Raw genomic sequence first — 27,470 nt, 5'->3', positions numbered from 1 at the left:
CCCCCCACAAAAAAAAAATAAATAAAATAAATAAATAAAATAAATAATAAAATAAGGAAACAGTGGAGGGGTCATGAAGGTAACGAGTAAAAAAAAATAATTAGTAAGGTAACGGGAAGGAAGCAGCCATATGGAGTGTGGCAAGTGACGCGATGCGGATTCCCAGTGTCGGGCTCGTGTACTGTGCTCCTCCACCTGGTGGTGTTACACCTGCAACACAACACCACACTACATCATCACTGTCACTACATATCGCGCAACTCTGCACAGGCGAATAGTTGAGTCTTATAAGAGGAACATAGGCACCAAATCGGAAAATAAGTCATATTTTGCGTACTGTTATATTACATTTTGAAAACCTGTTACAGCCTTAAAAAGAGTGAAAATCAAACTCGTGTCGTTTATTAATCCTCAGTCTCTCCTGTATCTAGAAGAATTTGTTGAGTAATCAATCAACACCAAGAGATCGTCAGTAACTAACGCCAGCATGATGTCATCAATGAACTATCAATAACATTCACCATAACAGGAAACTGGCAAGTTTGAGAAAGCTTGTAACGGATGAGTCAAGCTGTTGGTGCACCATATGGCCACCGCGGCCCCTTGCACTCACTCACGCACGCACCTCTACCACACTCCTCCCACACACTGTACTTTATAAAACGTTTGAGAGGTTCGTGACTTAAACATAATTTGTGATTTAATATCTTTAGTGGATTTTTGGACTTGGTTTCGTCCTTGTTTAAATTATCACAAGGACGAGAAATTAACACCCTCTCGGGAGACAGGTGTTTTTTATATATATATATATATATATATATATATATATATATATATATATATATATATATATATATATATATATATATATATATATATATATATATCCCGTGCTTTCACTAGTAATCAATCGCGGCAATGTATGCTTTGAATGAGGCCCTCCCTCACGTTCGCACCCCACCTGGTGTATCAGAGCCACCAGCAACCTGATGTTCCACGCTGCTAGTTGCTATGCCCGCTGGTCGTCCTCAATGTTGATAACAAGCCAGGTGCTCAGACGTGTGGGGGAAGAACCTGGTGTCCGCTTAACTCACCCCTCCCCCCACCCGTCATTGAATCTCACTCACGTGTTTATTGTCCACCTCCCGTGACGTACACCACCCTCATCACTCTCCTACGACTCATCGTCTTCCACACCTAGTCCTCGTTCCCATCGACACTTATGACTGCAGGACAACCGAACGATAATGGTTATGGCGTACACTTCTCCACGTATACAAACACGCGCACACACATACACGTCACTAGCACGTTACCCAGGTAGGTAGCAGCGCAGGAGTGACGTGGCCGACGATGAACGACGTGCAGCTGAAGCCGCTTCCCACACCATTGCAGGAAGCTGCTCTCATTTTGCTGACTGCTGTTGACCCACCACCCCCACCTTATCTTTATTTTCAATCTGAATTCAATTTTCATAATTATCATTGTCATCTTCATTAATTCATTGTCTTATTCATTATCAAAAATCATTGTCATTCGTTCTTGTCGTTATCCTAATTTTTTTTTACCATAATAACTGTAGTCATAATTACCATCATTTTCGCTTGTCATCATCATCATTAGTTATCACTGCATTCATCGTCGTCTTCCTCAAGTTATGGTCATCTTCATCAAGTCATTGTCACTTCATGTCATCTTCATCAATTCATTGTCACTTCACAATGTCATTTTCATCAAGTCATCGTCACCATCATTATCATTGTAAGATTTATTATTATATTTCAAAGGATCATTATCAGATTACCTTCACCAATACTTTGGTTTGCCTCATTATTCATCACCATCAATACTGTGCCATTATTCAACACCATTATCATTTTGTCACTAATCACCTTCATTTTCATAATTGTCATTAATTACCATCATTATTCATCACTCATCATTATTTCACCATTAATTATCACCCTCATTACTGTGTCATTAATCACCATCATTATTATCAGTCATTATTCATCATTACAGCCGGGATGTTTAGGCAAAATGCCATAAAATGCCTTTTTTAGGGAATTGCGAGTGATAATGTCTGTTCTACTAAATAATAGCCTATTGTGCTTTTTTGCACATAATTCCACAAAGTAACACTCCAAACACGAAATTAGTTTCAGAACACCGTAAAACTTGGCAACACTGCTTTTGTCGGCACGAGACGTATAGGAGTCGACGCACTGCCTCAGTACAGTCCTAGGATAGATTACTATGCAATGAGCTTGCATTCATTGCTTCAAACTATGGAAATCTGCCAAAGGCCATCAATACACTGGAGAAAAACAACATGCCTTTGATTAATGCTTTGAAGTGTTTTGAGACAATCGTTGTGGATATAACTCAGGTTTCCGTTGAGAAATGAAAATCTGTAAGTGAAAAATGTGAACGAGTGATTGCTGCAAACCGAGACCTGGAAAAAAATCAAGAATATTGGAAAAGTTCTCGAAAGACAGAATGATGCAGATGTTGGGGAAATGAATCCGCAGACCATGGTATGTTTTAAATATGCTCCTGTGACGTCGGTGGAGGTAGAGATCATTCTCGCTCTTCAAGCATCTTCTATCTGACAGAAGGCATGGGTTCAAATTTGAAAAAGTCAAGAAAATGCTTGTTATTTCATGTAACCAGACTGATTAACCTGCATATGAGTAATAGTTATGGAACTTATGGCATATGAGTAATAGTTATGGAACTTATGTACTTAAGTTATATTTCTAGTTTATTTCTATAATTGCTCTGGGAATAAATGCCTTTTTAATGCCTATTTTGCCACTTTATTTTGCCTGCCTATTTTGAAGTTTTTTAGTGCCTAAACCATCATTATCAAAACTACATCATTCTTCATCACCATCATTAATTACCAGGTACTTTAACGGGCAATGCTTGGTGGATTTGGCATCCTGTGTACCGCCAGCAAGGCCGTGGGCTCGTAATACTCTTCTTGCCCGCGGTGCCCACCGTTTCTCTGTGGATGTCGGTCACACTAGAATAACCCATTATAGTAGATCCTTCTTTCCTCACACAGCCAAACTGTGGAATGCTCTGCATTCTTCTGCGTGTTTCCATAGTCATACAATGTCTCGCATCAAAAAGTTGGTTTTCCGGCACCTTTGTGGTGTAGATTAATAGTCTTTTTCTCTTCTATTTTTAATTTTTTTTTTTACTCTTAGCCCCCCCCCCTCCCCGCCCCGTTGTGGGTCAGTGACCTGTGCCCAGGTGCGCTAATCCCCGTAAAAGAAAAACAAAAAAATCATCATATATCATTGTTATTGGTGTTATATAAAGAAATCATCATTCGTCATTGCATATAGGTTTGTGTCCGTGCATCTATCAGTGTCTCCAAGCGTCTGTGTATCTCCATATTCTCTTCATGTCTGTGTATTTCCGTAGTTTTGTGCGTCTCCTCGTGTCCGTATCTCTGTGCGTCTGTCCAAAGCGTATTTTTGTTGTATTTCAGGGACTTCGGTCAGGGTTGTATAAGTATTGTAGTATGATTTTCTTTGTCTTCCTCCTCCCCTCTTCTTCTCCTCACCTCCTTTCCCGTCTCCTCCTCACCTCCTTTCCCGTCTCCTCCTCTTCCCATTTCCCCTTCCTCTAACCAATAAGTTTTTTAATGCTCACAGCCCCAATTATTTTTCCTCACTAAATCACACACACGACGGATTCATTTTAAATCCTATATTTTGGATGGTCTTTAAAATATAAGTCAATATAATGCACCTAACTGTTCATTTTGTTCTTGTGACACATAAACTTCATTGTGGTCCCCATGTGATCAAACAAAATACATTACAGCCATAAGTACAGCTGTTGTATAAAATAATTAGTGTTGTTATTGTCACCAGCATTATCTTCCCTAACTATTTTTTTTTCTTTTTTATACATCCTATCCTCATATGAACTGAGTAGATTTTAATTTCTTCACCAATCAGCTACATTATACACTGTCCTTTGGTGGTGAGAGCTCACAATACACTATGGTGGTGTGAGCTTATAGTAAACTATGGTGGTGTGAGCTTACAATACACTATGGTGGTGTGAGCTTACAGTAAACTATGGTGGTGTAAGCTTACAATACACTATGGTGGTGTGATCTTACAGTAAACTATGGTGGTGTGAGCTTACCGTACACTATGGTGGTGTAAGCTTACAATACACTATGGTGGTGTAAGCGTACAACACACAATGCTCATCCAGTGATGCAAGACAAAGTTACCACAAAACTCCTTCTAATATGTGATTAAATTTTCCTTTGTCATCAACTTCCTAAGTAGGGAAGTTGCTCAGTGTTGTCAGTTTACCGTACCACACACACAGTTTCCCTCTGATCTGAGTTTATGCCACAGGACTTTCTACAGTCAGGAGACCTTGCAAGACACACAGTCATTGGTGTTGTTGTCTTAGTTTGAAACACTCCCTTTGTCATCTACCTTGGGAAAATTTCTGTTCTCATTTTGTTTTACAGCAAGTACAGAAATTCAATACATTTTAATTTTTTTTTTTAGGGAATGTACGGTACTGTAAGGAGTGTCATAAACTGCTACCACTGAAAATGGCAAAATTATCTTTAAATCATACATCAATATTTCTTTGTAATTAGCTAAAAATGTAATATTTTGTATTCCATTATTCATCTTGTTTGTTTTTGTACATATAATATACATTATTTTTACACTAATACTTGCTGTAAATATTATCCAGATGTCCATAATGTTTTCCATGTTTAAATCTGTTACATACAATAAATTATATAATAACAAGATTGTTTGTCTTCCCTTATGTTGTTGTCAACACTGATATTGTAATGTAAACATCAACATGTAACTCTAATACTCCAGATGATACAAGCTGAAACTATGTCATAAGACAAAAAATGCCTGTAGATAGCTGCATTTTAAGACATTACCTGGTATGTGAAAATCCAATAAATAATTATAAATTCCCACAACTGGGGTTTTATGTTTAGTCGTGGCAGGTCGCCGTTACGGGATCAGTATTTTAGAATATTAACCAGACTGGTGGTCAGAAAGTTGAATATTTTTATGTGATGCTGTGCTGCAAGTATGGTACTGGTAGGGTTCAGAGCACTGCTTGTGACCGCCCAAGGTTGAAAACTAATAACACATTTTGAAGTATTTCTGACTTGCTTTTCACCTGCCACTGCTGTGCCATGTTAATGTAAAATATTAAGTAGTAGAAGAGATAGAAAGGTTACAATAATTAAACAAGCATCACAGGTGCTTTAATCTTCACTCGGCCTCACACCTCCCAAAAACATTATCAGCTTCAAGAATGGTCAAAGAAATAAATGGCTGCTGAGATTCAATAATCACAAAGTGCAAGAGGATGCTCCTAGGTCGTACCAACAGTAAGGATGTGTATCACATTTCCCAACAAAGAAACTACATTAATAGAATTATGTGAAAAGAATCTGGGTGTGTATGTTGACAATGAACTTAAGTTCTCGGGCCACTGTGAGAAGGTGAATCGAGCAACGTAACTAGTAGGTCTTATAAGAACGTTATTCAGATATCTTAACGATCTGTCCCTCATAATGATCTTCAAGAGTAAGGGGATTCCCCATCTGGAGTACAGTACTGTCACCCTGTCTGGTCCCCAAGATATGCTAGAAACTGTCAATTGATTGAAAATGTTCAAAGGAGGGCCACCAGACTGGTACCAGCTCTACAGCACCTCAGCTACCCAGAGAGATTAGAACATCTGCAATTGCCTAGCTTATACTACAGCATGCAAGAGGTGATCTAATTGAAGTGTATAAACATCTCGGAGGGCACTGCTTAGTTGAATGTACAGTTCCCTTCTCTAGTGCGTTTACAGGGGCTTGTCATATAAACATTCCACAAATCATTACAGTGAGATATTTGTTTTAATTTTACTTCAATTTGATCCCATAGTATGTTTTCTATTGTGAGTTTCCTTCAGTTGAATGTAAACAAACACGGTTGCTTCACTGTACAAAACCTGACGAGCCCTATAAATGCACTAGTGAAGTGGACTGTACATACCTGAAGCTGGCAGATGCCTGCCCCACAGGGGGCGCAGGTCGAGGTTGAAGGAGCCACAAGTCCAGAAAACAGCGAGGGCAAACTTTCTCCGAGTGAGAATTGTGGACTCTTGGAACAACCTGCCAGAGTGTTGTGATGGCAGCGAGTGTGAGCTCTTTCAAGACCAGACTTGACCAACACCAGCAGGTTACGATACATTCGGGAGCCAGCTCATGCTCAGTGCTTAACAGACGTGACCGACTGCCCAAGCGGCTAACGGGCTGATAAGTGGCAAAGAGGATAAAAGTAAAAAAAGTAAAAGAATGTCTTACTAATAGGTGATCGAAAAGTCCCTGTGCACCAGGTAGTACCATGTTGGAAACTCCACTTCTTATCCTGTCAGCGAAGTTAAGCAACGTTGGGTATGATTAGTACAGTACTTGCATGGTTGGCCACCTAACCCTTAAAACATCAGATGCTGCTGGCATAAGGGCTCTACTGGAAATAAGCATCTCATGGCTTTGTCAGCTGTCCTTAATCAAATTGATTGAATATCAATTAATCGTATTATTATTAGTAGTAGTAGTAATAATTAACAGTACAGTGGTCCCTCGGTTAACGAGCACAATCCGTTCTAGAAGGTTGCTCGTTAACCGAAACCATTGTTTCAATGGGTTTTGGGGTAATTGGTTCCAGCCCACCGAAAATTGCTTAAATTCAACAAAAAAGGTAGAAAAGTACACTTACTTTGAGGTGTGTATGTAGAAGGCTCCTGGATGATGATGATGGGAATTAGAATGGGGGTGGAGGAGAAGAAAAGGCATTGGGGTGGAAGAGAAGTCACCCCATGGCACCATTTCACCCATAAAATTTTAGTTCTCTTGGTGTAATTCAAGATTATGTTCTTTAAATCAACACGGCACTGCATTATATATTGTCAATATGTAAAATAAATTTCAAAATGACCAATAATTTGCTTGCAAACACAGAAAAAAAGCATTTAGTTGAAGAGAGTCTCAAGCAAGATGTTACCTCCACTGAAAAGACACAAAGACTGACGCCTGTATGGTGTGTTGGCAGGCTGGATGGCATGTTCAATATTTGTTAAAATTACTAAAAAATTTAATATTAAACTTTTAAAATTATTGAATAGTATAAACTTCTTGATATTTACTAAAATGGTAAGGAATTTAAACCTTAGAACCGATTACTGTACTGGCGGACTAATACTACAGCTGGTGGACCGCCAAATGCAAGCGAAAACATGTTCAGGTCAGCTCGTAAGAAACTCGTTAATCGAGGGATTGCTCGTTAACCGAAGTTAAGAATCTTATGGAAGGTAACTCGTTAACCAAAATCTCGTTATCCGAGGCGCTCGTTAACCGAGGGACCACTGTATTTACTGTAATAATTTCCAGTGATCACACAAGTTGTACACAACACCTGGTGTGAGCAGAGACAAGCACTTAATGACTGTGCTGTCCACTACTCCACAATGCAGCCAGTCACTTCAACCATGTTGTTAAAGTACGCGAGTCTCGTGTTGTTGTGAGGAACATTAAGACACAAGACACAATATTCTGCTTAACACAATTACTGTATGTACTTAAGGTGCTGGAGGTGTGAACACAGCCTGGAGCATGGAGGCCATATTTAAAATATACTTTATACTGTACCTAGACTTTGCCAAAGTATTCAACTGGAAAATGGAATATGTGAGTCTTATATTCAAACAGGGAGATTGCCACTGCACAAATAATTGCAGGCCAGTGAGCTTGACCTCGAGTTTTGTTGGTACCACAGTCATCGGGTTAGAAGCAAACACCTAGGGACGACGGAGCAGACTTGGTGCCTCTCCTTGACCCAGGGGCCTTGCCTTAATTGGCTGGGCAGGAAGGGGTTGAACTTAAATGTGTTCATCCGAAGTCAACGTGTCGGCTACAGTTAGCGTTCGTAACATCCAAACTACTTGTGAATGACAGCTTCTAGAAACAAAGAGGAGGAGTGAAACATTATGTCCTGGAAAACCTCTGTCCCTTGGTAGCTCTATTAAGGATCCGCCCCATAGGCACCCACCAATGTAGACGTGTCATGCCGAACCTGGTGGAGTGAGGGAAGCATGCAAAGGTACAACCTAACAGTTCACAGAGGTGTTAGTACGGATGGGATGGTGGTCACTGTGGATACTATCGATGCTGCGTCTGTCCTTTCCTCTCATATAAGATTACCCTCTGGTGGTGGGAGTGACCACAGGCAAACCCCCCACCTCCTCTCAGCCAAAAACAAGTCACTCTCTCTCCCTCCTTCCTCAATTCTCACCTCCCCTCCACCCCTACCTTTCCCCCAACTCACGAGTATAAAGAACAGAGAAAGATTAAGAAAAGGAAAGAGAATTAGAGTATAAAGAAAGAGTAAAATTAAGTGAAAAAATAGAAATAAGAATAAAAGGTAAAAAGAGAAAATAAAACCTCTTGTTATTATAACTGCTTAGGTCTAATCGTTCATGGTAAATTTTGTTCAGGTTTATTCTTGTGTGACCTATTTATATGTATAGTACTACAGTAGAGCAGTTTTATACATCTCACTTTATTGCCCAACTTTAAGCACTGTTAGTATACACAAAATATATTCCATATCCTTAAATATGTGTGTGTGTGCAGTTGTAGCTAACATCTAAAAGTATTAGTCCAGAATAAAACTTATGGTTCATTGTGTGGGCGATGGGAGGTTTACACCATGTTGGTGCATCAGGTGGAGGAGTTCCTCTTGCTGCTGGTGGAGGGCGGTCAGCTTGAGCCTGTAGTGCTCGTGAACGCGGTGCATCAATATCTGCCTCACATCCTCGAGGCACAACTGGAAAAACAGACATGAGCTAGTATGCTGAATTGTACATATCCACTGAAAACCACATAAAGAAATACACATGTATACAATTAAACATCAGACCTACATACTGAGTATACCTGCACAGTTGTTAAAAGAATACAGTACAGTATATGAATAAAAAGATATAAGGCTGGATGGATATATGGAGCCATTGATAGTAAATTTGCCTTCTTAGTTATTGAAATCATTGTATTAGCCCCTGTCAAACAGACAGTAATACTGTACTTATATAAATGTGGGCTACATACATTGTTTATATAATTCCATCACCCAAAGTAACTAGACTATGAGCCTTTCCTTTTGCCAACCCAAGTTTACGGAGTGATAACTGGGCATTATATGAAGGACTTCCCATAACCCTCCTTCCTAGCAAAGCAGGGCCACAACTCCCTATGGTAATCAAATACTTTTCAAATTACGTATTTTCGGGTCCCAACGTTAGTGATCGTGCTGTGTACTGACAAAATTTTCACTAGTAATTCCCTTTAAAATGGCTGGCATGCTTAAAAGTGAGAGTTTTGTGGTGCTGAGAAGAAAAAGAGACACCCATTTTAGATTTTCTATGTATTAACTACGCATTTTCGACTTACGACCTGGATTTGGGTCCCTAACCCCGTCGTAAGTCAAGGAGTGGCTGTACAGGGTATACAGCAAATAATATGCCAACAGTGAATATAATTGTGACATGAACAAAAAATGGGCACAGCAGAAGACTTGAAATTTGTAACATGTAAAAATCACCATGTAATATTGCACCAACAGACTAATACTAAACTGTTTTATACAAATAAAACTTGAGTTTAGCAACTATTAAGAATGCATTCTTCGGTCTTTATGGCGAGCAAAATCAATGTCATTAAAATTAAGTTTTCTTGCCAAATGAGCATCCACTGACAAAACAACCAAAACTGTTTAGTTGATTCTGACACATAGTTGATCACTACGCATTTTTACTCTCCTCAGAGTACTGTACTGAAAGAGCATTCTGCGTCTACAACCATAACTGGAAGAGTACAAAATATTCTTCTCAGTGTAAAGACAGCTGACTAAGCTCACGGTGCTCACCAAGGCAGGGTTGCCAACTCTCATGAGTGAACCATTACCAAATTCATTGAGATTTATTACAGTTTTTTAAAGATTATTACAACTTTATTAAATAAATTAAATAAAGTTGTGATCCAGATAAAAATTTTAAATAATGAATGTAAAAAAATTACTAAGCTCAGAATATATCACTTATGAGGGTTAGTCAAATACAGTATGTAGTACAGTATTGTAATTTTCTTATAACTATACTTTATATTAATACAGTATATTCCACTCATGAACAAATTTTGTTTATGAGTGGAATGCTTAATCTTAGTTTTGAGTGATTTAAGAGTTTGGTATAGCCTTTCACGTACCCGGTATTTAATTAGTTAACCAGAGATTTTATCCCATGACATAACATTGAGGTGTATTGGACTTATTACAGGGACTTGCTCATAATACATAGTATACTTAATACTGTATATCTCATCATGGTAGACAATGGATTGGCTGGTGTTTGTTTGTACTTGCCTACTCGCTACAAATTCATCAACAAGTTCTTTTGTTATTAATTTTTTTTGTATTGTTTGATAGTTCTATTTATTTATTTTTGTTGTTTTACAGGGAATAGCCCACCCGGGCATATGTCATCGACCCACAACAGAGCCTTGGGGTGGGGGGATAAGAGTAAGACTCATTATATGTGTCTGGCTTAAAGGACAAGTGTGTAACACTCTGAGTTGAGGGTGTTAAGAGCAAGTAGTGAGGACAGGGAGTCAGTGATGATGGAACTCTGTGATGGTGACTTCTACAAGTTTGAGGGTGGTGAGTATAGCAAATAATTTAGTTTGTAGAAAAAATATGAGGCTTCACCAGAAGCCAGCAAGGACAGAGACAACAATAACCAAGCCAACACAGGAGGTAGTGTCCAAAACATACCACAAGAACATTCTTAGGTGCTTAATAAAGAACATCCTATTCTTCTTAACATGGTGGTGTGTAACCTTGACCCCCAATGAGCCACCTTAGTTTTACATGGAAGCTTACACAAGTCACATCTTACCTTCCCTTTGCCTCTGTCACCAAGAATCTTTTGGCAGTAGACAAGAAGGCACCCAGCAAGTTAGTTTTAGGATTATTTTCTTATTAGTTTCTTTTCTCTCTTTCATTTTTGTGTTGGAGATTTGTATGTCACAGGACGCAAACCTATTTTCCTGAATATTACTCACAAATAAAATAAATTACATACTCAAAAATTTATATGAGTTTCAGGAACTACTGGGAGTCCACTGAGTGTATGTGCCAACAGCTGGCATGAGCACAAGGTTGCATTGTGAACACAACTATGATTGCTCTTATAAGAAGTGAATATTAAATGGAATATGATAAAATTAAACACAAACATAGTGTTAGGAAGGAGTAATAGAAAAGCTGCTGTATCAAAACAGCATGAACAGTATACAGAAATAATAACCATTGGACTGACTGCAGTGTACTAATAAGGCAATAGAAGAAAATTATATTAACACATGCTGCTTAATGACCAGCAAAGAAAATTTTCTTATATTTATGATAGATAATTCAACAGACAGTGTTGTTGGTGGTAGGTTCCTGCCAGGGGTATATGAACACTATAGACTTAGGCACAGTACAGTACTAAACTTTTGTTTAGACTATCCTGTTTCACATGCAAGAAACTGCTTCATTCTAGAGAGAACAGACTTACTTTACATTGATGACAACTCTGCCTGAAGTAGCAGCAATTGGCCTCAGTGAGGTGGATGGGAGGGAAGGGAGATGTCCATGGGGCTTGCGGATTCCTGGCCACCTGCATGTTGTGGGGATCCCATGGTCGTATGTGGATTTCTACCACGTATAACAGTGGAAGTTTACCCTGAAGAAACACGAATCCTTTCCATACAGTATTATATTATATAATGACGTAATCTCAAAAACTGCATTCACATGTATCTACTGTACTATGGATACTCCTTATTCTATACTGTGCAATGTATTCTCAGGATTTCTTAAATGATCAGATTTTTTTTTTAACAGGATTAGCCCACCTAGGCACAGGTCACTGACCCCCATCGAGGCTTGGGGGCAAAAATGTAATAATAATAACAATAAAAATAATATTTAGTTCAGTAATAAAAATTTTAATACAAAAAAAAATTATAAAATTAAATAATAATAACACTAATAATAATAATAATAATAATAATAATAATAATAATAATAATAATAATAATAATAATAATAATAATAATAAAGAACCATAAGGAAAAACAAAAATTAAAAAAGATCAATAGTGAGAAACGATATACGTACAGTACTGTATGTATATTGTGTTGTCAAAGTAAGAGAAACAATTGAGACCCTGCAATTGTGTGTAAATGAGGCACACACACACACACACACACAGAGTAGCAAATAGAGATACACAAAATGATAAACCTATGTGAGTGACAGAGCACCCACCAGAGACTGCTGTGCCCAGGCGTCCCTATCACACCAGCAAGAGTTGGAACTGGCCACGTAATGAGGTCGGTTGCGTCGCTCGTTGTCGAGGTGTCTGTAATAGTCAATAACAACCTGATTAAAAATAATTCATATTTTACGGCAAGAACACCACCTACAACTTAAATAACTAAAGTACAACCTACAACTTAAATAACTGTCCTACACCCCTGGCCTACACCACTGCATCTCTCCTTACACCTAGCCTACACCTTTTACTTTACTTTTATCCTCTTCGCCACTGATCAGCTCCTTAGCCGCTTGGGCGATCAGTCACGTTTCTGTTACACACTGTTGGCAAGTACTGGGCATGCACTGGCTCCTGAATGTACCTGAACCTGCTCCAGTGTTGGTCAAGTCTGGTCTTGAAAGAACTCACACTCTTTGGCGGACTGTTACAAGAGTTCCCAACTCTCACTCCGAAAAAATTTAACCAAACTAACCTAATCTAATCTAACCAAACTAACCATAATCTACTCTAACCTAACCTAATAATATTAACCTAATCTAATCTAACAATACTAACCTAACCAAACTAATTTAATCTAATGATATATTCTAACCTAACCAAGGTAACCTACTCTAATCTAACCTAACTAAACTAATCTAACCTAACCAAACTAACCTAACTTAACCAAACTAACCTGATAAAACTAACCTAATCTAATGTAAACTTAACCTAACCTAACCCCATGAGTGTTATCATATCATCCAGGGAGCATGAAGGTAAACAACTCTTCCTGGTTGTGACAACCCAGTAATGGGAGACACATTAACATTATCACTCAAGGACTCATGGTAACATAATAACTATGGATATGATTAGCAGGTATGGCAGCTACCTTGGATCACCTGATGATTAACCCCCAGCTTATTTCACCCATGAAAATTTTTAACTCTTGGAACAATCTGCCAGAGAGTGTTGTGACGGCACCGAATGCGAGCTCTTTCAAGACCAGGCTTGACCAACACTGGAGCAGGTTCAGATTCCTTCAGGAGCCGGTGCATGCCCAGTACTTCCAACAGTGTGTAACAGAGACGTGACCGATCACCCAAGCGGCTGACAAGCTGATCAGTGAAGAGGATACAAGTAAAAAAGTAAAAATATAGTTACACATAAATGCTACCTGGGCGTTATGGTATGTTATGTTACATTGGGTTGGGTCGAGTCGGGTTAGCTTATGTTAGTATTAGGTTAGGTTTCCATTAGGATGTTTATTCTTAAGATGAAAAAAGATGAGGGCCAATCTTCACATGATCTACTTACCTAAACAAAATGGCATATATATTACTGGTTTTGATGGAGTCGTAAAATTATAAAATCCGATTTTGCTAACTTACTGTTCAACATGGTGAGTAGGAATGAGGGTCTTACTGGAAAAAACAGGCACAAAGATGACACAATACCGGGAATCTGACACAGGTGGTGTATATCTCTCCAGCGTCCACTTCAGAGACATCTCAATGTGGTCCTGCTGGTACCTGCAGGTTATAAAACTCACTTACTGTGCTACAAGTGGCTATACAGTATTTACTATGTTGTAAGGGCAGCTCTATGTTGTATCTCGCATGAGACTCTGGGTTCTTTTATTTGAAGGATGAGCACACATATTGAGTTGCCATAAGTCTCAAATACTGTACAGTACTGTACTACCTGTATTGTCAAATATTTTACTTTAAAACTACAGTAGTACCCCGATTTACGCGGTCAATTAAACCCTTGGGGTACCGCGGAAAGTGAAAACCGCGTAAAGTGAACAACAGAACATATGGGATTAATTCCAATAGAGACTGGCCCGACCCCCAAACTCCACTTTTTCAGATACAATACCTACGTTGTAGTAAAAATTACATCTTAATTTTATGATGGTATGCACACACAATTAATCATTAAGAGAAATATCAAGAATATTAGTTTTTTTAACACTTACATTAGTAGAAAAGATGGCTGGGCACACAGGGATGGGGGGTCGGTTCCGAGGCAGAGGGCAGATTATTGGCCCTCACCTGTATCACTTGTATCAATTGTATCACTATCCACCACATAGGCTTGCAGGGCCTCTTTGTCAAACCCCTCAAAGTCCATATAAGTCCATATCCTCACTATCACTATCACTGACTTAGGCCGGCTGTGGTGGGTGGCGGGTGAAGAACTCGGTAATGTTTTGATGACTGGGCGACCTTGTGCGCACCCTGCCCGCGCCGCTTCCCGCGTATATGAGTAGATGCACCGCGGAAAGTGAAAGTTCGGTTCTGGCGAGGCACCGCGTAAATGAGAAATCGCGGAAAGTGAAACCGCGTAAAGCGGGGTAATATTGTAATAACATTCTGTGAATAAAGTAGAGGACAGAATTCCATATAAGCTGCCTTATTCTGAATACTATATAAGAAAACATTAAGCATGACATGGGTATTGTACCAAAAAGTATCTTAAATGATTTTGTGAGACAATATGACACAATTGACAAGGATTTTGACAACCTTAATTAATAGTAAATTATAGCTTTTATCTGCTTGCTTCAAAAAGTATTTTTAATTGGTTTAATTCTCTGGTAAAGTTTTGATCACTGTTCCATCTGGGTCTTATACATTCACTAGGTGAGTTATTCAACACAGTACAGTATACAACCATCCAAACTCTCAACTAAATTTAAGCTCTTTACATCAAAAACTGTGGAAATGCACAGCTAAGGAACACACACACACACAGTACATTAGTTAGATATCACAAAGTGTATTGCCACTTTACCTGGTGAGAGACAAACCATTCACCCGGCCACTGTCAGTAACTCCCAGATAGATGGTGCCACCTTGACCGGTGTTCAACATGGCTGCAATGGATCTTAAAAGAGGAAATTTAATTAAAATCATCCATAAAGACATTCATACAATAGCTCCAAATAAAAAACAATTCTTTTTTCTGATACTCACATGTTTGAAATCTAGTATTAATGACATGCTTTCTTTCTTCAGATGTAAAATATACTAGCAGCTTTTCAGTACAGTACAGTACGTACATTACTGCATTCGGTATAGTCTATACAGTATAAAAAATAACATCTGACAGTGTCCAAATGATATACTATATCTGTAGCTACTGTATCATGCTAGGTACTGTACTGTATATATTTATGCTGTATACATAAGGAGACAGGAGCAGGAATACACCTGTACACTGTACTTACATACTGTACTTGGAAACAAACACGGATACGGGTCCGACTAATTACCCAAATGTACCCAAATGTACCCAAATGTAGTCGCAATGAAGTCAAATAATGGTCCTACATGAATAAATCGGACTGCCAATCACTTCTCGACTATTATTTGGTGTCACAAAGTAAAAAAAAATTGGAAAACGTAATTTAATCTGAGTTAATAGATCGCGTGCATGTACCTAACCTAACCTAACACAACACAACTCAGATTAAATTGTTTACCAATTTGTGACTTTATGACACCAAATAATCGAGAAGTGATTCACAGCCCGATCACTAGGACCATCATTTGACTTCATTATGCTTACGTTTGGGTACATTTGGGTAATTACTCGCCTCGTACATGCACGATCTATTAACTCAGATTAAATTAAGTTTACCAATTTTTTTACTTTATGACACCAAATAATTATCGAGAAGTGATTGCAGCCCGATTTATCTTGTAGGACCATCATTTGACTTCATTGCGGCTACATTTGGCTACATTTGGCTACATTTGGGTACATTTGGGTAATTAGTCGGACCGCACGGATACATATTAGAGATGGATGTCACATCAGCGGAGAAGCTGCAAAAATTTTTACCTCGGCATTCGCATCTAGAAGATGTGGATCTTGCGAATTTGTAGAGCTTGGGATCTTTATAATATTTATATACTAGCTATATACAGTAAATATTTTAACACACACAAATGGATACATACATGGAGACAGAATTCTGGGTGCGCTTTTCACTGTTGCTCCTTGGGAGAGACATGTTTTGGATATCATGAATGGAGATACTGCAGTGACCTTTGAACTCGTGGATGAGGTCTTCCACCTGGCTCACGACCTGACCCAGCACGTAGTAACCCCGCTCGCTGCTTACCGACACACTTGTCTCCTCTCCCTGTAAACCCAATACTGTGTTAGAGATATGACAGGTGTGCAGCGGGTGTAAGGTGTTGTGTTGACAGGTGTGTAGCAGGTGTGAGGTGAAATGTGTTGATGGGTGTGTTGCAGGTGTGAGGTGAAATGTGTTGATGGGTGTGTAGCAGGGGTGTGATTGTGCAAAGGAGGGCCACCAGACTGGTGCCTGCTCTATGAAAGCTCGGTTACCCAGAGATTAGAGCGCCTGCAACTACCTAGCTTATACTACAGACGGGTGAGGGGCGACCTAAGTGAGGGATATAAGCATCTCAAGGGGCGCTACTCTTTTACTTTACCTTTATCCTCTTCACCACTGATCGGCTCGTTAGCCGCTTGGGCGATCGGTTACGTCTCTGTTACACACTGTTGGCAAGTACTGGGCATGCACCGGCTCCTGAATGTACCTGAACCTGGTCCAGTGTTGGTCAAGTCTGGTCTTGAAAGAGCTCACACTCGGTGCCGTCACAACACTCTCTGGTAGATTGTTCCAAGAGTTCACAACCCTCACTCCGAAAAATTTTGCCCTCACAGTTTTCTGGACTTGCGGCTTCTTCAATCTTGAGCTGTGATCCATTGTGGGGCGAGCGTCCGCCAGCTCCAAGTAAGGACACTCGACTGAGTAGTGCCCCCTGAGATTCTTATACACTTCAATTAGGTCGCCCCTTGCCCGTCTGTAGTATAAACTAGGCAAGTTCAGGTGCTCCAATCTCTCAGGGTAGTAGAGGTGCCGAAGTGTAGGCACCAGTCTGGTGGCCCTCCTTTGAACATTTTCAACCAACAGACAGTCCTTAGCATAAGTCTGGGACCAGATGAGGTGACAGTACTCCAGATGGGGAAGCACTTGACTCTTGAAGATCGTTACGAGGGACGGACCGTCTAGATATCTGAACGACCTTCTTTTAAGACCCAATAATGTATTTGCCTGATTTACCTTCTTTTCGCAATGGCCCGAGAACTTCAGCTCATTCTCAACATACAAACCTAGGTCCTTCTCACATTGTCTCAAATAAACGCCTCCTTACCGTTGGTACGCCCCAGGTGCAGCCTCTTACACTTCGTGACATTGAATCTCAGCAGCCATTTCTTCGACCATTCTTGGAGCCCACAGAGGTCCTTCTGCAGCTCTTCACAGTCCTCTTGGTTCTTGATTTCCCGAAATAACTTGGCATCATCGGCAAACATTTGTATGGAGGAGTGTACGTCAGGCATGTCATTTATAAAACAAACAACAGCAGGTCCAATACACTGCCCTGTCGAGTCCTTACCTGGAGCCGGCGGACGTTCGCCCCAAAAGGGATCACAGCTCATGGTTAAAGAAGCTGCAAGCCAAAAAAAACTGTGAGGGGTAACTCCTCGGAGTCAGAGTTGTGAACTCTTAGAACAATCTGCCAGAAAGTGTTATGACAGCACCGAGTGTGAGCTGTTTCAAGACCACACTTGACCAACACTGGAGCAGGTTCCGATATATTCAGGAGCCGGTGCATGCCCAGTACTTGCCAACAGTGTGTAACAGAGACGTGACCGATCGCCCAAGCCGATCAGTGGTGAAGAGGATAAAAGTAAAACACCTCATCTCCCAAGTTATGTCTCTACAACAGGCTGATTTGTTATTTTCCTGACAGTTAAACGTCACCAATTATCGTGTATATAATGGTACATAATTTATACTTCGCTGAGTCATAAAGGTCTAGTCGAGAAATATAACCCAAAGTTACTGTACCTCCATGATGCAGCTCCAACTTGACACCCAGACTTATTTACTAGGACGTTATCAGTAGCTTGTGCGTTCAACTGGTTAGCTTTTGATACTGTAAATTTTATTTTTTTAATTTCATCGTATCCTGTGTCAACCATCATGTCATACTGTAAATGCTATATATGTTCAGGTACAAACAATTACCCATACACCCTCAATACTTGCCCACAGTGCGTAATGGAGACCTACCAGGCCGGCTACCCGGTCGACCGGCTGTTAAGCTGAAAAGAGGGCAAGAGGATGAACATTGATATTTAATTTGCTTTATACTAATATATGTTAGTAAGTATGCAAATGTTTGTATGGAAATGAAAAGATTGCGGTAGGACATTCTGGGATAAAGTGAAGTAAGATAGACAGGTTCAAATAGCATTAGTGATGATCACCAAAATCGCACCCGGTGTAGCGGACCAGAGGAGCCCCGGACCAGAAGTAGCCGAAACGACAACTGAGCATGCGCGGTTGATGACGTCACATTCACAAACAGTGACGTGACCCAGCCTCACCCTGCGGACGCCCATGAGGGCCTGTACGCAGACCAGAAGTTACCTAGTGGGCGGCAACTGTGGTATGCTGTGAAGACTTCATCAACCGCGCATGCGCAGTTATTGTTTCGGCTACTTATGGTTCGGGGTAACTTCTGGTCCGCTACAACAGCAGTACAGTGTAGTGCATTCCTCCCCTACAAACCCTTGCTGATTAGCCGACCCCGCGAATTCCCCAGTGTTTGCCTCGTGGTCCAGGTCAACTAGCGCTGCCTTACATGACGGAGGTCAACTATTAAGCCACGCCTACCTCCGCTATATAAGACCTGACCTCGTGGTGGGGCGCTTGTGGTAGAAGCGGTACCGCTCTTGCCTCGCAAGCAAGATGTCACGGGTTCGATTCCCGGGCAAGCGGAAGTTGTTTGGACACTCTTCCTAGCCCCCTTGGTCCCTGTTCACCTAGCAGTAAAGTAGGTACCTGTTGTAAATCGAAAGGTTGCGAATTCGTATTCAGGGAAAGTTGTTGGAGCTTCTAAACTTGAACTGACACAATCCGGAGGAGTGGTGACCCGAGGATCACACACCCAACACAGACAAAACCAAATACGTGTGCTATGCACTAACCAAATAAGCGCAGTCGTGTAAAGCCACGGCACTATCTCTCCCACTACAATTCCCTTCCTAACCTCCTGCTCCTTCCTCTGTCATCTTCCCCGCTCTGCCTTTCGCTACCAACAACTTTTGGAGCTTCTAAACTTGAACTAACCTACCACTCTCAAACCCTCTTTCACCATGAACGGTTACGAGTTTGATAACGTGGCGCGAATACGTTCGGATACGCCGACCTGCCCCAAGAAATTAAACCTCCTAGTTCTCAAGAAGTTCTTTGAAACTAATGAGATCGTGGGGGTCACCAAGGTGGAACGACTGAAGCTCCATGGTGACATCAAGATCACCTTCGCCGAGAAGGGTATGCCCGTACAGCTCGCGGAGATCCCAGACAACAACGGCATTCCATTTAAAATGATTGCCTACAAGTGGGACAACCTGAAGCTGGGAGTAATCTCCCACGCCGAAATTAAGAACATAAGAACATAAGAATGGAGGAAACTGCAGCGGGCCTATTGGCCCATACTGGGCAGTCCCGTTTACACCCAACCTCTATTGCTCATATAAGCATCCAACCTATGTTTGAAGCTATTCAGCGTATTCGAGTTAATGATGATATTTGGTAACTTGTTCCATTAATCCACTACTCTGTTTCCAAACCAGTGTTTACCTATTTCACGCCTAAATCTAAATTTGTCTGGTTGGATAGTTTGAGTACCTTTGTAATGTCCCCTTTGTTTAGCCCTGACTTCCACTTATACACCTCTATCAGGTCGTCCCTCGCTCTACGTCTCTCGAGGGAGTGCAGATTAAGATGCTTTAACCTGTCTCTATACTCAAGGTTCCTAATGCCCGGGATTAGTCTTGTCATTCTCCTCTGAATTCTTTCCAAGGATTCTATATCCATTCTGTAATACGGTGACCAGAACTGAACTGCGTAATCCAGGTGTGGTCTCACAAGAGCAAGATACAGTTTTAGGATGACCTCGCTAGTCTTGTAACTAACACTCCTTTGTATGAACCCAAGTACTTTATTAGCCTTGTTACGAGCAAAAACACATTGTTTACTTGCCTTAAGGTTCCTACTTATCATTACTCCTAAATCTCTCTCGCAGTCGGATTTCTCTATGGCATCGTTGTTCATCTGGTATCTGGTTTCCCTGTTTACATCTCCTATACTGAGTACTTTACATTTGTCCACGTTGAATTTCATCTGCCATTTTTCAGACCATTCGAAAAATTTGTTTAGATCTTCCTGTAGTTTTGCTGAGTCCTCGTCAGATTTAATAACACGTCCTATTTTAGTGTCATCAGCAAATTTACTTATGTTGCTGTCTATGCCGATATCTATGTCGTTTATGTATATAATAAATAATAATGGTCCAAGTACTGAGCCTTGGGGAACTCCACTTGTGACGTTGCTCCAATGGGACTTAGTGCCGTTAATGCTCACTCGCTGTTTCCTGTCCTGTAACCACGCCCTAATCCATTTAAGGATGTTACCTTTGATGCCATGAGCTTCTACCTTTCTAATTAGTCTTTCGTGGGGGACTCTGTCGAAGGCTTTGCTAAAGTCGAGATATACCACATCATAATTGTGCCCCTCGTCCACCGATTCGAAAACTGATGAAAAGAATGTTAATAGATTAGTTAGACAAGAACGTCCGCTTGTGAAGCCATGCTGGGAATCATTGATCAATCGGTGCTTCTCCAGGTGATTTCGAATAGAGTTTGAAATGATTGCTTCCAGTAATTTGCCTACTATTGATGTTAGACTGATTGGGCGGTAGTTAGAGGATAGTGATCTATCCCCCTTCTTGAAAATCGGTATTACATTCGCTATCCTCCAGGATTCTGGTACTACACCTGTTTTTAAGGACATGTTAAACAACTTTGCTAAGGGAATACTAAGCTCTTCCTTACATTCCTTTAATACTCTGGCAAATATCTCATCGGGACCAGGTGACTTATTAGGCTTTAGTTTGTCTATTTGCTTACTAACATCGTTACTAGTCACTACTATCTCGCTTAATTTGTTTTCTTCACTATCTCTGAATAGAGTCGGTGCCTCGGGTATCATGTTTAAATTTTCGGTGGTGAAAACTGTTGAAAAATATTTATTCAAATTATTGCTCATTTCTCTGTCGTTATCAGTGAGCTCGCCGGCGTCTGACCGTATTGGTCCAATCTTTTCTCGTGTTTTAGTTTGATACATTTAGTAGAATCCTTTGGGGTTTGTCTTCGCCTCCCTTGCTATCCTTACCTCATTATTCCTCTTTGCTTTCCTTATTTCGGTTTTAACCCTACTCGCCAATACCCTATAATAGTCCTCCAAACAAGAAAACGACACACACAATCAAGCCGACCAAGCACTGAGAACCCATGGCCCAACTCAACACGCACCTGACGCTTGACCTGACGCTAACCTGACTCTGTCCTGCCGCGTCCAGGCGAGTTGCTGCTGCCTCCAACTTAAACTCCCTCACCCAAGCGGTGTTTAGCCACTGCACCTATTCTCTCCTCCTAAAATTCACTTCAATCCTCCCTTTATCCTATCCCCTGAACCTCCTTCCCCCTTGTCACTAGCATTTTAAGTATGTATATATGACCTACCTCTCTTTCTACCTACACCAACCAGCAAGCAACACCACCTCACCCGCTCCTGCCTGGCGGCCCTCGCTCCCACCGGCGAGCATGGCGACCCACAAGCTGGTCCTCCTCTGAGCACCCTCACCAACCAGCTCTCTCTACTCAACGCTTGTAACCATGCTGCCTCCTCCCAGCACCAGCCACCAAGCTGCATTGTACATCCAATATAATATGTATACAGAGAGCACATTGTGAGTTTCCTTTCTCCATCCCATCCTGAGTGTGAACCAAGCATCCCTTACCCCCACAACAGCACCGAGTGTGAACTCTTTCAAGACCAGACTTGACCAACACTGGAGCAGGTTCATATACAGGTGGAGCCCGGGCATGCCCAATAATTGCCAATCAGTGCGTATCAGAGACGTGGCCGACCGCCCAAGCGGCTAACGAGCCGATCAGTGGAGAAGAGGATAAAAGTAAAGTAAAAGAAAAAACATGACTAAGATCAGCTTTCTAATTAGAAGGGTATTTGGGGCACCAGAGGCAGGATATAAATTGTGAACAGACAGCTACACTCCTCATACTTGATATACAGTATACATTGCTCATAATAAACCCTATATCTGATGTGTTTGGGAAGTCTAATGTTCAAAGTTATAAGATTGGCAAATTCATTTTCACATTATTTGAGTTGGCAAACTTGTCTTTTCGCTAGAGTGCAGTCCTGTTTAACTTATATTGATATGAGGATAGCTTGGAAAATGAGTGTAGTGCCGTAAGTAAAAATGTGGTCACAGTCAAGCTTACAGACCCCAACCTAGTATCTTTTTGGGCTGAAGTCAGTGACAGGAAGAATTCATTTGGGGAACAAGCGTAAGATGTATCTACACTAGCACAGGCTTTAATTTCTCTGTCATATTCTAATGAATGTAGTCCATACAAAACTTAGAAATCGTTAAGTGTTAGATCAGTAAAAGAGTAAAGATACGACAGCCTCAGATGAACTAGAACCTGCGGACGAAAAAGTTGTCCTGTAGAGACACGATTTGCATATTCAGAGAGTACTGCTCACTGAAAGTATACTCCTTTTTATTAATATAGGCCTAATTTTTTTGGATTTTTTTAGGAATTTGGTATAAATTCGTGGGATTTTGTGGAAGAAATTGGTAGGGACAAGGGAATTTTATTTGTGAGAAGTGGCACCAGTGTTTTGTTGTTGCTGTATACTACATGGTGCAGTCGACGTGACGAGGTGTATCTGGAGGAGGCAGACACACACACCATGAAGGATGAATCTGGTGCCTGCCACGCACACTGATATACAGTAAGCAAACTAATATATGTATAATATGAGAGAACAGTGATGAGGCAATATATGAATGTTAGAATTAACTTTTGTGTGTTCCCAAGTGATGTACCTCTACGGTATTTAATGTTGGGGTGGAAGTTAAGTAAGCTGGCAAGTGGTGAATAATAGAACAAATGGTTAATATATAGGACTAACCCGCCAGAGCTGCATATCACCGATGTGGCTGTATCATCTCACGTCCAGAAAATGCCTCAAATTTCACCATATTATAGTAAGTTCCTTCTGTTTAATATATCGGGAAGCTTGGTTAGGTTAGGAAGGTTTGTTTAGTTTGGTTGGTTAGGTCTGATCTTCATAACCACTAATGTTAAGTCGCTTTTATTTTGAAAATATCCAATTTAACATATTTCCACAAACTACAACAGTGTCAACTATAATATAACAATTAAAATCCGGCGTTTTTATAATTGTTTTCAATCAATTTCGCTCAAGAGTTAGTCCTATATAATTACCTTCATATGTTCCACAGTTGTTGTTTGGATGATAGTAACTAATAAAAACGATACAATAAATTTTTCCTTTAATGTTACATAGTGGATATTTTTCCGTGACAGACTAGGTTCTTACTAACACTATTTTCCTGTGAGTGCACACAGATTGGCTGGGTCCTTCTCCACTAGGAAGTCAGATAAGGTTAGGTAGGTTACTTTGGCTAGTTAGGTGGGGGTAATTACTGACGACAGACCCACGGCCGATTTTTCATAGAAAACAATTATAAAAATGGCTCAATTTCACTGTGTTTTATAGTGGACATTGTCGTAGTTTGTGCAAATGTGTTAAAAAGTGGTTATTTCTTAATTAAACCTAACCTAACCTTGGTGGATATGGAAACAAGCAGCAGAAGCATTGTTAGAAGACCTCACAACCTAACCAAGCAAACCTACCTAACTTTACCTAACTTCCTAGCCAGGGGGGCAGACCCTTCGGTATAGTAAACGATTTTCCGAGAAATTTCAATTCTAGCTATCGGAGAGTTCCGGGTATGACGGATTCCGGATAACGGAGATATTACTGTATTTTCTTCCTGTAGCCATATTTTTTTAAAATATTATATACAGTACCAGTAAATATGAGAAATAAATAAAAATAATACCAATAAATAAGTTACAACAAAAAGTACTATTGCCAAACCTGTAAATAAAAGTCAAATGAAAGTTTAACGCAATCGCAATTTGCATACACTCCCTGCTTGCCATAGTAACGCAGACCATCAGGGACGCTACATATTCCGACTCCTAAATGCTACCCCCCCCACATTCTGCACCCTCTTCCCACTCCTCCACTGAGCCAACTAATTCGTGTTGCAAAGAAGTGTTTACAGTACAGAGTATTTTCTTTGTGTTTGCCCGTATGACAATTATTTCTTTTAATTTTTTTTTCACAGTACAGTAGGGTCGGGATATACCACGAGGTAGGGTCCAAGGATGTTCGCTATACAAGCGTATACTAAATCGCTATATATAATTACATGTAATCAATGGGGAAAATAGGGTTAGGTTCTGGAGGCCAATAAAAGTGACTAAACTTGACATAAAATGGCACAGTCTAAAGTTAGCAGAATATAAATTACATTGCTGGAATCCTTGCAAGACAGCTAATAATTTTAATATAGACTGTGAAGAGCTGGAGAAAGATCTCTGTGAGTTTCAAGAGTGGTCAAAGAAATGGCTGCTGAGCTTCAGTGTCACGAAGTGTAAGAGGCTGCACCTGGGGGCGTACCAATGGTAAGGAGGCGTATCATATGTTCTAATGGGATGATGAAACTGCATTAATAGAGGCTGTATGCAAAAAGGACCTGGGTGTGTATGTTGACAATGAACTGAAGTTCTCGGGCCGTTGTGAGAAGAAGGTGAATCAATCGACTAAATTATTAGGTCTTATAAGAAGGTCGTTCAGATATCTAAACGGTCCATCCCTCGTAGCGACGATCTTCAAGAGTGAAGTGCTTCCCTTCCTGGAGTAAAGTATGCCCGGAAAATTCGAGGTCCTCTATTACTATTATTCACTGATGACACCCTGAATGTACCCAAGAATGTCTGCGGGTAGTTTTAAAGTTGCCGTCATTTTCGCGGCCGGGACAGGGAACCATTCGTTCTAGAGATGGTAATTTCCTTTGCCTGTATTGTATATATGTGTGTGTGTGTATAGACACATGCAAAAAACACATACAAATAAATAATAATGGGAAAATTCTCTCACTATTGATCAGAAACAAATGTACGTATTAAAAATGTTGAGTTTACCCTCAAGTCTACTCCGTGCTTTGTTATTAGTAAAGTTATGAAGTTAAATAATTTCATAAAAAAATGTGTAATCAAATGTTTAATAAATGTTTCTAAGGTATAGTGTATATATAAATGTTAGAAGATGTCAAATTAAACTTTGTCTCTTACAATGTGATGGTCCCAATTAGACCCTATTCCTGTTAATTCTTATGGGAATTAATTCCCCTTTATAAGTGGTTTCTTTATCCCTGGCTTTTTTCTGGTCCCTATTAACCACTTATAATGAGGACCCCCTGTACCTGTAACAAGAACTAGGGAAAAACAAAGCTATGAAATTGCAATTCCTCCTCCTGTTTTATGATATTCTTAGTGGTAGCAATTTTATTTAAAGTGAATAATGTGTATAATTTGATGAATAAATTTTATCAGTAGAGATAAAAATAGGCATTTTCAGTCAGATTTTGTGATGTTAGTAGCTAGTAGTTGTATGATGGAGTGCAACTTGTGTTGACAGCCAGCCATGGTGTAAGCAGTCACTTGGATGCTTGACATCAAGGGTGCTTACCATATAGCAGTGATGCGGTGTCTTCATTTGTTTGCCTCAACAGTTTTGTTGTTTTCCAAGTAACCAGCTGTAATTTTGATATGAACGTGCATTATGACAGGTTCTTATATGAGATTTTTGGATGTGTTGCTAACCCAGGTAATTTTAAAGTTAAAGCCATATTTGGTCTGGGGATGTACCGGTACAGTTTGTGAATGTTATTTTATCAAGTCAGAAGCCTTCCACGTGTAATATGTTAGCTATCATAGGAAAATAACTGATTGTATTTGTTATTGATGTATGGTATATACTGTGTATTTTATTTTATTATAAGAATATACTGTATCATGCATTGTTTTATTCATTGATATTTGGTCTGTTTTCTTTGTTTGTAAGAATACTGTATATCATACAGTACAGTACATTGTTTATATATGACATTACATCCCTTAATATGTTTACAGAAGTGATGATCAGAATATACGTCATGTGGTGGAAGCACAAATGGAGACAACTTACAGTGGACATTAGAACACACATTCCATTTTATCATCAAAAACTACCATGGGGTACTCTGCTGTGTGCCCTCGTGGTGAATTTTGTGACTCCAGTTTACACAAAAGACAAGGTAGACCCCTCAGAATACCGTCATCGTGGGGACTTACACTTAGTGCGTGGATCCAACGTGCACTCCCTAGCGTGGGTAGTGGAGCTTACAGATGGTTGCTCAGTTAACGATGTGATTCGTGATTATAAAAAGAAAAGCCATTTCATGAAGTACAATATTTGTAATGTTAGTGATGTAATTTTAAGTCATAATCAGTCCAAAGATTATGGAATTAGTTCAAATTATGACAGTGATCCAGTATTTAGTGAGAAGAATCACTCAGTTGAACAGGAGACACAGGATATACCAACCCAGCTCATTGTAATTAAAGGGCTGAGTTTGAGAAATGTTTACATCATTGCTCATCCTTACTATTGGTTTTACTCCCGAGAAAAAAGAAAATGGAAGATGAAACGAACTCGACAAGTACAAAGAGCACACTCTAGCAATACCTCGTCTTCAGTGTTTCATGACTATGGGAAATCCATGATGGATGATGTTATTTTCCTCAGGACTGAAGCATGTTTGGAGCAGTATTTTGGTAATCATCCCTGTGTTAAGTATGCTAATCAAGAAGTGCTTAGACCAAGACAGAAACGACGTAGAGTAGACTTTCATGACCCCTTGTATGAAGAACAGTGGCATTTGGTAAGATTTTAATTCCTTTAAAAGTGT

General features: G+C 40.1%; 2 protein-coding genes across 4 annotated transcripts in view; one reads left to right on the top strand and one right to left on the bottom strand.

The window, feature by feature from the left end:
- Positions 1-7,623: 7,623 nt before the first annotated feature.
- Positions 7,624-18,432, bottom strand: LOC121871938. Of its 3 annotated transcripts, none has more exons than XM_042374541.1 (7): positions 18,332-18,432; positions 16,407-16,591; positions 15,235-15,327; positions 13,827-13,967; positions 12,447-12,540; positions 11,692-11,831; positions 7,624-8,903 (listed from the first exon to the last, which is right to left on the bottom strand). In XM_042374541.1, the coding sequence occupies exons 1-7, from the start codon at positions 18,335-18,337 to the stop codon at positions 8,885-8,887; spliced, it is 678 nt and encodes a 225-aa protein (XP_042230475.1). In that variant the 5' UTR covers positions 18,338-18,432; the 3' UTR covers positions 7,624-8,884. The 3 variants fall into 3 exon arrangements, with proteins under 3 accessions (XP_042230475.1, XP_042230474.1, XP_042230476.1); XM_042374540.1 differs by having other exon boundaries at positions 11,692-11,859; positions 18,332-18,431; XM_042374542.1 differs by lacking the exon at positions 11,692-11,831.
- Positions 18,433-22,926: 4,494 nt separating this feature from the next.
- The window catches only part of LOC121871957 (proprotein convertase subtilisin/kexin type 7-like), a 15,668-nt gene continuing 11,124 nt past the window's right edge, over positions 22,927-27,470 (top strand). Inside the window, exons 1-2 of the mRNA XM_042374579.1 lie at positions 22,927-23,374; positions 26,653-27,443. Of these exons, the coding sequence (XP_042230513.1) occupies positions 26,658-27,443 (786 nt within the window). The 5' untranslated portion in view covers positions 22,927-23,374; positions 26,653-26,657. The remainder of the gene's footprint in view (positions 23,375-26,652; positions 27,444-27,470) is intronic.

The sequence above is a fragment of the Homarus americanus genome, unplaced genomic scaffold (assembly GCF_018991925.1).
Source record: "Homarus americanus isolate GMGI-L3 unplaced genomic scaffold, GMGI_Hamer_2.0 scaffold48416, whole genome shotgun sequence".
NCBI lineage: Eukaryota > Metazoa > Arthropoda > Malacostraca > Decapoda > Nephropidae > Homarus > Homarus americanus.
Note: the sequence above shows the minus strand (reverse complement) of the source record. Positions and strands in the feature narration are given on the sequence as shown.